Source organism: Octopus sinensis, linkage group LG4 (assembly GCF_006345805.1).
Source record: "Octopus sinensis linkage group LG4, ASM634580v1, whole genome shotgun sequence".
Lineage (NCBI taxonomy): Eukaryota > Metazoa > Mollusca > Cephalopoda > Octopoda > Octopodidae > Octopus > Octopus sinensis.
Window position 1 is genome coordinate 164328815 of NC_043000.1, and position 12976 is coordinate 164341790.

At 38.0% G+C, this 12976-nt stretch overlaps 1 protein-coding gene across 1 annotated transcript; it reads left to right on the forward strand.

Moving 5' to 3' along the window:
• Positions 1-16: 16 nt before the first annotated feature.
• LOC115211028 (cysteine-rich protein 2-binding protein-like) lies at positions 17-3225 on the forward strand. Its single transcript, XM_029779878.2, has one exon. The coding sequence runs from the start codon at positions 598-600 to the stop codon at positions 3082-3084; it is 2487 nt and encodes an 828-aa protein (XP_029635738.1). The 5' UTR covers positions 17-597; the 3' UTR covers positions 3085-3225.
• The last annotated feature ends 9751 nt before the right edge of the window (positions 3226-12976 follow it).

Below are 12976 nucleotides of genomic sequence, written 5' to 3' on the forward strand. Positions count from 1 at the left end.
CAGCGCTAGGGGAACGACATGGGCGGGTAACTCTGATAAAGTAAATTGTTTACTTCACACACGTGCTTTGCTTGATCGGAACATTCGGCCCCAGAAGGAGAAGATCGAAGTATTCGGGGAGCAGAAGGAGATCGAAACATTCGGCCCCAGAAGGAGAAGATCGAAGCATTCGGGGAGCAGAAGGAGATCGAAACATTCGGCCCCAGAAGGAGAAGATCGAAGCATTCGGGGAGCAGAAGGAGATCGAAACATTCGGCCCCAGAAGGAGAAGATCGAAGCATTCGGGGAGCAGAAGGAGATCGAAACATTCGGCCCCAGAAGGAGAAGATCGAAGTATTTGGGGAGCAAAAGGAGATCGAAACATTCGGCCCCAGAAGGAGAAGATCGAAGCATTCGGGGAGCAGAAGATCTTTTCAATTATTTATTTATATAGAATATATGAATTTGAACTCGTTTAATGCAAGAATTTATGTAATACATTTTTATTTGTTCCTGTTGGAGTCTGAAGGAGAGGCAAATCAACGAACCTGATTTGGTCACCGATATTTCTTTGTAAAGGAACTTTGTAAATAGAATTCGTCGAATAGTTTTGTTTACATGATGGAGACCGTGGGAAAATCCCCTGTGAAACTGAACCAATGTTACTGTGGAGGCGATGCCAATGAGAACGAGGAAATGCTAACCTGCACCAAGTGCAGTCTTCTCTTCCACCCGGCCTGTCTGCAGAACGGTCGGCCTTCGGAACTGTTGGGGGATATCTTCTTTGAATTCACTTGTTCGAATTGTTCTCCGGACAACCAAGAATTGTGTCAGAGAGTGAAACTACAATGGATACATGTAGTTTCGCTGGCCTTGTATAATTTGCAGTTTTCAGGTACAGGTAAGATGGGTTATTATCGCTGGAAAGATCATATCTGTGCTTTTATTGACAAACACTGGAAATTTCTATTTGGGAACCGAAAAAAGACGAATCTATGGCACGGTACTGTCGCAGGTATTCTGTCAACAGGCTGCCCGAATTATTTCATTTCGGGGTCAAAAGAGATAGGTGAATCTGGCTGGTGGAAATTAGCCGAAGGTAAAATGTCGTTTATGAATTTAGAATCGTCATGGAAAAATTTCCGCAAACGCTCTAAGACTCCTCCTGTGGACGTGAATCTACTCCCGTCTGGCTTACGTGGTCGTCAGAAGAAATCCTCTCTTGAAGTTGCGATAGAACGTAAAGAAAAAGGTGTTACATTCACTAAACGTAAAATAACAAATGCCGAAAAGACAACAAAAGTGTCATTGGCCGCTGTTAGAAGTAGTTCGAATATAAACGATATCGCTACAACTACTTTTAGTGGACCCAGTTATAATGATCTCTTAACGTCTAATATTCAAACCAAATTAGATTCTTTATTGAACCCCATTCAAATTAAATCAGAATCTTCCTCTTATTCTCACTGCACATTTGATCTGACACATTATGGTGAACTTGGTAATTTTATGGAACAAGATGAGGAGGAACCGCCAACTGAAAATACAAAATCAGAATCCCTCGAACCTCAGATAAGTATGCCATTTCCACCCTTTTTAAAAGATGAGTCTGATAGTGATATGGAAATAGATATTGGAACCTTTTCTCCTATACCTGCTTGTTCACCCAGCCCCACTTCTCCTCGACTTTCACCTTCCTTACAAGAGATGTTTGCTGTTCTTGATGATAAGTCCAATGGACCACTTTTTACGAGAACATCTGATTCCTCTGTTGAACTTTCTATTCCATCACTGAGTGTGAGAGATGGCAAGACCACTTCCACTAATGAACTTGCAAGCATTAATATTAATAATAATAGCAACAACAAATATTTTAACTTTGACTTTAAGACTACTAATCCTCCGTTGGGTAAAGTTCCCAAAAGAGAATTAGTAAATGAACCGATAAATACCCAGAACGAAATTGTTCCAAAATTGGAGCCACACGAAGAAATTAAGGAATTGGAAGAAAGTGCTAATGACTCGGTCAAAAGAGAAGTTAATGAAGATCAAGAAGAAAAATCAAATGAAACAGAAGAATCGGAAAAAGAAGGTGAAGAAGAGGAGGTGAAAGAAATGAGTCCAGAGCCCAAAACAATCAAGTTTGTTCCTATTAGTTTATATCATGAGAAAAAACTTCTTAGTCAACTTAACCATATTGCTGACAAGTCAACTCTTCCTGTTGACCTTCATAGATTCCGTCGTAAATTACTTGTGCGGCAAATGAAAAGAGAACAAGGTATGCCTCTGTTTGACTTAGATGCCGAGGTTAATTATCATTTGGGATTATTGAACTCCTCCTCAATAGACAAAGACTATAATCAGATTCATGGTGTTCCCTCATCATACTGCCATCCTGCTGATGTGAGAGTACTCAGTAGATTCTTAACTCACCCTGAAATTTATCCACCAAAATCAAACAAGAAACAACCTTTATTTATCAACAGACTGATTGGTACTGAAGATGATCAGCTGCAGTGTATTTGCAGCCCATACACTACACGTTGGCTGAAACCTTTCATCATGAGAGATTATGAAACTAAACCCATAAAAATGCGTCTCTTGGAGGAAATCCAAGCTTATTCACATAGAGATGATCCCTTATGGAAACCTCCACCTACTTATCCAATAGATTATTGTTATGTCCGTCCTCAACACATTCCATCTGTGAATTCACTTTGTCAACAGTTTTTCTGGCCAGGAATCGACCTGTCAGAATGCCTGCAGTACCCTGACTTCAGCTGTGTTGTTTTATACCGAAAGATTGTCATTGGATTTGCCTTCATGGTACCTGATGTAAAATATAATGAAGCATATATTTCTTTTTTGTTTACTCACCCTGAATGGTGCCGTTCAGGTATTGCTTCATTCTTACTTTACCATCTTATACAGACATGCATGGGTAAAGATGTCACGCTTCATGTTTCAGCCAACAATCCAGCCATGTTACTCTATCAAAAGTTTGGTTTCAAACCAGAACAGTTTATATTGGACTTCTACGACAAATATTACCCTGCAGACTCTCGAGAATGTAAGCATGCTTTTTTCCTAAGACTTCGGAGATGAAAATAAATTTACTGCACTTAATTTTGTGGTGTCTGTTTATATCCTATTTTCTCTTTAGAGTAAGCTTCTACTTCTATAATAAAAGGTAAAAGCTTTCAGCAAGTAGTCTATTGTTTGAGCCCACAGATTCAGTTCATAAAATTGTTTCAATCTCTTATTGTAAACACTCCACTTCATGTCATTGATACCCTTAAGAAAAACATAAAAGTTTCAGTTTAATTCCTCTTTTTTATAAATTTGAGGATTTTTATCTAAGAAATCCATATGTAGCACAATAACTCAGTGTTTTCCAAACTGTGTGTTGTGACACATTAGCAGGGTGTAGGTGTGTTGCAGACGTACAGGAAACCAATATATAAAATACCCAATACCAATTTGTTTCAGCTTTTCAGAATCTGTTTGTTAGTATAGCAAACATGCCAATGCATGTAGCCAGCAGCTATCATTTCCCACTTAATGTTTAGAGGCAAGATTAAAGATAAAATGGCACAAGTAATCTTCATTATATAACTCTCATTTTTATTGTATTTTATTCAGTGTAAAAGAATTAACATATTGCAAGTGTATTCTCTTCTCCAAAGTAAATTGAAAATCAATTAAAAAGTTTCAAATCTGTACCTGTTTTAATGAGCAAAACACACCTGGAACTGCTTTCAAATCACCTCAAGTTATTGCTCACCTATACTGGTATTACACATTACTAAAGGTGAGCTAATAATTATGAAATCTCATTATACTAATGCCACACTTACCCCTTGTTCATCAGTCTCGTGGGCTTAGCCTTAGGAACTGGGTGTTCTGATTAAGTAAATCAGCTCAGTTTTATTCATAAATTGTAATTAAATTACCCATAAAATGGACAAGTTTTTAATTAAGAAAAGAAAGGTTACAGAAGATGACATTTCCAATAAACACAACAGCTATGAAGGAAACCACTGAAACGACTGTTGAATGACTTGCATCAGTGAGTGAGAAGTGCACAGGATGGATTTTTAAGCCTCATTTTTGCAACAAAGATTGTATAAACCTGAGCTTCACATTTTCTGGAAATGAAAACAACCTTAGTCCTCAGTGTTTAGTTTGTGGGGATATACTTGCTAATGAAAGTTTGGTACTAAACAAATTAAAACAACATTTCAGCACTGGGCACAGAAATTTGTCAATAAAACCAGTGGAATACTTCACTGAACTTTCAAAATCTCTCAAAAGCAAGCTTCAGCTTTCACAATGAGAATGAAAACATTAGACAAAGCTAAAGAGGCAAGTTACTTGGTTGCTCAAAGAATGGCTGAAAGTAGTATAAAGGAATCTTGCTGTGCTATTGCTCAAACAATGTTTAGACGTGAATTTGAGATAAAAGTTAGTAAAATTCCTCTGGCAGATAACTCAATTGGAAGATGAATTCAAGATGTGTCTGACGATATTAAGCTGCAAATGAAGGATATTTTTCAAGATAATAACTTGTTTGCAGTGTAGTTAGATAAATCAACAGATGTCAGTGGGTTAGCAGCACATTGATGGTTTTTATACGTTTCATTTGTAATGACAGAATTATTGAGCAATTCTTGTGATGTCTAGAATTTCATTGAGAACTAGAGGTGAAGACAACTTTCAAGCTTTATTAAGGAAAAATTTTATGGTTAAACTTTGCAGGAATTTTCTCAGATGTTAAGTGGCTCAAAAGTAGACCTCTTAAATCAAGATTATTTGCTCATATTTGTGAAGAAATGACAAACGGTCATGTGCTTTGTCGTGTATATGAATTGAGAGAAATTGTTTTAACTTTTTGAAAAAAATCTACAAAATAAATTCCACAATCTGATTCAAGACGAACTTTGGTGTACCAAATTGGCATATTTTTTTAACATATCTGAATAAAATTAACACAGGTATGCAGGGAAAAGCAGAAAATATCTTAACATTGGCTGATAAAATTTGTGCTATGAGAGACAAAATAACAATTTGGAAACACAAAAGTAAAAGAAGGAAATTTTGAAATGTTTTCCAAAACTTGTGAGATCAGATTATTAATTGTTGGCCGTTTAACATTGCTTAGAGAAAAACTTGATTATTATTTTCTAAATATTGAAATTCAAAACTATGATTGGCTCAGAAATCCATTTCTTGCAACTGTAACTATTGATTTTTCACTTACCAAAGAAGAAGAAGAACTAGCTAAAATGAAGAATGATTGGTGTCTGTTATAGAATTATGAAGAGGGAATCTTACAGAACTTTTGGATTAGTGTTTCAAAGGAGTATCCAAACCTAGTTAAAAAGGCTTTACAAATTCTTTTGTAGTTTTATACTACATACATTTGTGAAGCATCTTTTTCAGCAATGCTAAACTTAAATGCATCAAAACAGGGAAACTTCAAAATGCTTGATAGTGAAATATGAGTGTCATTATCTACTATTCCATCTAATGTCCAAAATCTCCTTTCTTCCCACCAAGCTCATGTATCATCATCATCATCATCGTTTAACGTCCGTTCTCCATGCTAGCATGGGTTGGACGGTTCGACCGGGGATCTGGGAAGCCAGAAGGCTGCACCAGGCTCCAGTCTTATCTGGCAATGTTTCTACAGCTGGATGCCCTTCCTAACGCCAACCACTCCGTGAGCATAGTGGGTGCTTTTTACGTGCCACCTGCACAGGTGCCAGGCGAGGCTGGCAACGGCCACGGTCGGATTGGTGTATTTTACGTGCCACCGGCACGGAAGCCAGTCGAGGCGGCGCTGGCATCGGCCACGAGTCGGATAGTGCTTTTTACGTACCACCAGACCAGGGATCCTGGCTGGTTCAATTCAATTTCGATTTCGCTTGCCCCAACATGTCTTCGCAAGCAAAGGGGGTTGGCATGGGTGCCTGTCGTCGGATGAGGTTCGATTTCGACTTCGCTTGCCTCAACAGGTCTTTGTGTGTCCAAGGGAGGAAAGACATGCTGAAGTGGGCTGGACTCACTTGTCCTGCCTGGTCTTCTCACGTACAGCATATTTCCAAAGGTCTCGGTCGCTGGTCATTGCCTCGGTAAGGCCTAAAGTTCAAAGGTCGTGCTTCATCACCTCGTCCCAGGTTTTCCTGGGTCTACCTCTTCCACGGGTTCCCTCAACTGCTAGGGATTGGTACTTTTTCACACACCTATCTTCATCCATTCTTGCCACATGACCATACTAGCGCAATCGTCTCTCTTGCACACCACAACTGATGTTTCGTAGGTCCAACATTTCTCTCAAGGTACTAATGCTCTGTCGAGTATGTACACTGACGTTACACATCCATCGGAGCATACTGGCTTCATTCCTCACGAGCTTACGCATGTCCTCAGCAGTCATGGCCCATGTTTCACTGCCATGTAGCATGGCTGTTCGTACACATGCATCATACAGTCTGCCTTTTACTCTGAGCGAGAGGCCTTTTGTCACCAGCAGGGGTAAGAGCTCCCTAAACTTTGCCCAGGCTATTCTTATTCTAGCCGTTACACTTTCAGCACACCCACCCCCACTACTGACTTGGTCACCAAGATAACAGAAGCTATCAACTACTTCTAGTTTTTCCCCCTGGAAAGTGACGGAAGTTGTTTTCTGCAGATTTTCGGAGGTTAATGCTCCCGAGCATCTGCCACATACAAAAACTATCTTCCCAGTTAGCCTTCCTTTGACATTGCTGCACCTCTTATGTGTCCATAGCTTACACTGGGTACATCTTATAGAGTTTCTACCTACATCTTTTCTACAGATCGAGCAGGGCCATCTTCCTGAAGACATTTGTGGATTGTCTCCCTTCCTACTTATTAGTACTTTGGTTTTAGCTAGGTTGACTCTAAGGCCCCTCGATTCTAAACCCTCCTTCCACACCTGGAACTTCTCCTCCAGTTCTGATAGTGACTCAGCAATTAGAGCAACTCGCTGAAATAGTAAGTTATAAAAAAATTTTTTTTTATTAATCCTTGCATATACAGGGTGGACCAAAATGATCTGACACATTTGGAGGCTTAATAAAAGTGCAAAATAAGAAACAATGAAAAGAAAATTTTTTATTTTCTGAATCTACCTATAATGCCATTTTATTTCATTAAGTTTTAAAAATTAAATCAGCTAAATGCTTCCCATCATTGTCTGTTGACACTGTTGGAGACGTTCATGGAAGTTATCGATAACTCTTTGGATCATTTCTTCTGGAATGGTGAAATGTGATTTCTTCTTGTGGGGATATTTAAAATGAAAAGTATTCAGTCATCACCCTCGATCTATTGAGGAATTAAAACGTGTAATTTGTGTAGAAATAGCAACCATTCCAGAAGAAATGATCCAAAGAGTTATCGATATCTGTCATGAATGTCTCCAACAATGTGTTGACAATGATGGGAAGCATTTAGCTGATTTAATTTTTAAAACTTAATGAAATAAAATGGCATTATATGTAGATTCAGAAAATAAAATTTTTCTTTTCATTATTTCTTATTTTGTGCTTTTATTAAGCCTCCAAATGTGTCAGATCATTTTGCTCCACCCTGTATATACAAATTATTATCGATAAACTACACTCTCGGAATGGTTGGTGTTAGGAAGGGCATCCAGCTGTAGAAACTCTGCCAGATCAAGATTGAAGCCTGGTGCAGCTATGTGGTTCGCCAGCCCTCAGTCAAATTGTCCAACCCATGCTAGCATGGAAAGCGGATGTTAGACGATGATGATGATGATGATAACTCACATTTCTCTTGAAAATGTATTTTATTTTGCTTACAAATTATATATTTATAAAATACTAGCAGAGATACCTGGTGTTGCTCAGGATTAAAGTGGCATAGTTTGTATATATATGAACAGGTGATGCGGGAAAGTGCAACATTGATGACAAAACATTTGTGCAGTAAATGATGGGCTGATTCAACTAAGCAACATGCCATGTGTCCGTTTGGAGTCTTCTAGACCCTAGGCTGTTATGGAAAATTGAGGATGGTGGGTATGTGATTTTTAAACACACCTAAAAGCTGTCAATGGATATACTCTCCTTTGCAGCAGTCGGAGCTGTGTCTAACACAATCCATTGTCTGAAGTTTTGATACCTCACGTCGGGTTTGTTGTCCTGCATTACTCATAAAGTAAATTTGGAGGAACTGTGGTTGTTGATTTGTGGGTAACAGGGAACCAATGAGATAAGAGACTTGCCTTTGAACTTTGAATGTTCAACTACCTCCTTAGATGCACCAAACAATGTCATTTGAAATGCAGTTGTATTGCCTGATAGTGTTCAGAAAATCAGTTGACTGGATGGACGTGCCTTCCAGAACATCCATAAGAGGTTGAGCAGGAGCTGGTGGTGCTGGCAATCTTTCTTACCTGACCACCTGAGCAGCACATGCCATTAGTTTCATTTGGACAAAATTATCATTTTTATAAGAATGGGATGGATCATATTTGAAAGCAACACACAGCAGTTATGAAGAAAATATTTGTATGTAGTCTGTTTCTGAGAGCTATTCTATTGGACCCTTGTCTAATCGTTAAAATGTTTTAATGATCCAACATTAAGTGTTGCAACATGCATTTGCTGATCTTGGGAAAGTCTCATGTCACTTTTCTCTTGAGATTCCATTTGATGTGCTGCAATATGTTTTTGCTGATCTTGGGAAAGTCTCATCTCGCTTCTGTCTAATAGAAATAAGATGATCTTAGTGTTATCACATTAGAATTAAAAGTGAAACAGTATTATATCACATTACAATATAGATCTTATTCTTTCACTTTTGACACATAATACCGAACCAGTACCAGTATTATATTGTTTTAATCCAAATGGAAAAAATTACATGTTGACACTCACGGGGTCTGATACCATTAGCTTGAAAAATTTGATTTGATTTGGTTGAGCCATTTGAGAATGCATAGGAAACAGACAGAAACAAAGAATTTTTTATATATAGATAAATGAAAGTTTTTCTCAACATGTTCCACTATTAAAATAATCTATGCATCAGAATCTTATAGCCATGGTAGATCATATTAAAATAAGTTTGCATAAAACTTAATTAGTGTGTAGCTAAATTATGTATGTTTAAAAAGTGTGTTACTAACAGGAAGAGTTTGGAAATCACTGCAATAACTAAAATTAGGCTAACAAGCTTTTGAATTTCAAATTAAGAGATATAAAATTTGAAATTCATTCAGTTTAGTCGCATAGTCATTCTGTTGTATTTTTGGCAATTTTCTTTGTTCTCCTTCCCTCTAATCTAACTAACTGAATCCATGGAAAAATAAGTGCCACATGTTTCATAGCTAGGTAGCCTGTGGTAAGAACATAATCTTGCCATGTATGATACTACACTAAAAGAGGCTATCAGGAGGAACATATATAACTCTTATTGACCATATTTGCCTAAATAATTAAAATTTCATTAGTCACTGGATAATATTGCATTTTTGAGGAATGTTCTTTCATAGCATAATTATTTCTCATTTGCTTTTAAATGTATTAACAATGTCCTAACTACATTATTTACATTATTTACATTTAATGGATATCTATCCTCATCTTCTTTGTTTTAAACACGTTTCGGCTGATGTACCTACCCTCCAGCCTTCCTGAGGTGTCTTGGGGGAAATTTCGAACTTGGGTTCTCATTCCTAAGGTATGTTTCGATGTTGTTGTTATTGTTATTATTATTATTATTATTGTGCAGGTGGCACGTAAAAAGCACCCACTACACTCGCGGAGTGGTTGGCGTTAGGAAGGGCATCCAGCTGTAGAAACACTGCCAGATCAGACTGAAGCCTGGTGCAGCCCCTGGCTTCCCAGACCCTGGTTGAACTGTCCAACCCGTGCTAGCATGGAGAATGGACGTTAAACGATGATGATGATGATGATGATTATTATTATTATTATTCAGGTCACTGCTTGGAATCGAACTCGGAATATTGGGTTTAGTGGCCCGCACTCTTAACCACTATGCCATATGCCCATGGGCATTTATGTACCTATATATGTGTGCATAGACCAGTGGTTAGGGTGTTTTACTCCTGATCACAAGATTATGGTTTCAGTTCCTGGACTGGTGCTGTGTTGTTCTTAAGCAAAGCACACTTCATCTCCCATTGCTCTATGAGCACTTTGACACCTAACAAGTGGTACACCGTGAACCTGTTCAGACAACATTGATTTGATGGAGGGAGGGAGCTAAGGTGTGGCACGGACATTTGATCACTGTGAATAAATCACCTGCATTGGTTGTTCAGCAAGAAGTTGCAGAACTGTCTTTCTTGGACTATGAGAGAGACTGACCATCAGGCCATCATGTATGAGAGTTTATGTCTCCTTGTTTTGACATTGTGTGAAATGAGTGTCACCAGCAAAGATGCAGTGTCCTTCATTTCCAATGTTCTGTGAAAATATATTTGGTAATAGTGAAATATTACCTTAACCGGAAATGGCTGAGTGTTAGCAGCATGAAGGGCATCCAGCCTGTGAAAAGTCTGCCTCCATAAATTCTATGGAAAACTGGACATTAAAATGCTGAAGATAATGAACATCGATGTTCAGACTGAACACTGGCTTCATCAGCCTCACTATACCGGATGGGCCTCGAAGGGCACACACCATTGCCTCTCCTGAATAAAATGAAAGGCTGATATTTAATTTATTTGGAAAATTATACTTCATGATAATTTGCCTAAATTCAGAATTTTATTAAAAGCTGTTGATAAGGAAATTACTGTAAATCCCATCTCTGTCGTCATCATCATTGTTTAACATCCACTTTCTATGCTGGCACAGGTTGGACAGTTTGACATGAGCCTGCACCAGACCTCTGTGTCTGTTTTGGCAGGGTTTTTACAACTGGATGCCCTTCTTAACACCAACCAACCTGCAGAGTAGACTGGTGTTAGGAAGGGCAATCCAGCCATAAAACCCGTGCCAAAACAGACAGGTTTGTGTGTTAAAGACAAAATGAAGAGTTGGCAACAAGAAAGGTATCTGGATCATGAAACACTGCCTCAGAAAAACCAATCAACTTATATCAGTATGAAACAGTTGATAAAGATGGAAGGCAAAAACTATTAGTAATTGTACACAAGCATTTAGATGTTAATATTTGACCACCATAAAGGCAATTTTCTTAGTTTTAGCTCTCAGAATATTCCTCTTCTAACAAGTTGTATAAAGGGCAACAAAATAAAATGCTGATGCAAAGAAAATTAGTTTAATGAGGAAGTCTAATTAAAAACTAGGGTGAGCACCATTAATACTTTTGATAGCAACCTGCCTAAGAGCACACTTGGTTCTACAATACAAATTTTTCTCTTTTTTTTTAAGTTACCTAAATTTAAGCCTTTCATCAAAAATTGCTTAATAATGACAATCATTTCATTAAATTCTTCATTATTTTCAAAATTAATTGAAATGAAGATGGTGTATTTCAACAGAAATATGGTAAGAAAAGGGTTAAACATTTGTCTGTTATTTTATATTTTCTTATCCAATCTTTTACATCGTTACTCTTCTAATAGCCTGTTATTTTCAATAATGTGCATTCACTTATTTGATCAACTGAACAACCTACTCATTGAATTAACATGCAAGTGTCTGAGTATTCCACAAACATGTATACCTAATGTAATTCTCAAGCTAAATCAGTGTGAAGCAAAACATAACTAGGTTGATAGTTGGATTTGCAGTTACAATCCATTCAACAGATTTCTGTATAGGTTTTGTCTGCTCTTCACCTCAACAGCATAAAAACTCAAACTTTTCACAAGTGAGGAAACAGCCATGGACATCAACCTCACTCCACAACTAAAACCGTTACAATTATAGTAAATGCTAAGTTTCACAATATCTTACAGCAACCTAACATATCTATATCATTACCACTCACGTGACACAGACTCGAGTTCCTCTTTACCACTAGAAAATATTTCAACCATGACCAGAGCTTTGAACCTTAGTCATACACATGAAAGTTACATTCTTTAAGGCATTGAGGGGATTCTGAAATCTGATGTCAAAAGTAGAAGATATTGAAGTATGTAAGATCCCATATATACTCATATGTAAAATCTCATTCTGCTGATGGAGTGAGAAGTGTAATGCTAAATGTTATCTAAACTGAACTTAGCATATTTTAAAATTTTAATATCAGATTCAAGAGAGGAAAGGCAGCAACCATAATGCTTTTCAGGGCCTCTGAAATTGATGAGAATAAGGGAGGAGGTTATCTTCAAACTGGAGACCTGGACTGAATACTTGCTACAAAGCGCTTCCAGCTAAAAAAGATCCAAGAACCAGGTAGCAATGTTAAACCAGGCTACCACCTAAGTCTACCATCCAAAAATTGAAACACCTTCCCTGGTGAGCTTTCAGTTTCTCTCTTCAAATATCACACATATAGTTTTGGCTAACCTAAGGCTATGGTAAAAGATATTTACTTATGCAGTGGAATCAAACTGAGAACTATGTAACTGGAAATTAATCATTTGTGACTGGTAATGGTTTCAAAATGTACCATCTTCACCATCACTAACAGCAAACTCCATAACAACTATGGAATTTACACCTGCAATGCTGCGACGTCACCTTCAAAATAAGCGCAACTATGCCTCCCCTGGTCTCGATGGAGTTACATACCTGCTTCTCAAACGTGGCAGGCACTTCCTTTTACACCAGCTTTCTATTTTCTTCCAGTACTGTCTCAACAATGGTGCTACTCTCTCGAACAGTGGAAAACTGCCAGTGTCATTCCTCTGTTCAAAAAGGGCGACCGCACATCACCTGTCAACTATCGCCCAGTCAGTCTCACTAGCTGTATTGCAAAACTGATGGAATCGTGTGTCAGAGAAACACTCTGGAACTTCTGGAGCTCTTACAGTCTCATCCGACCCTCACAATATGGATTT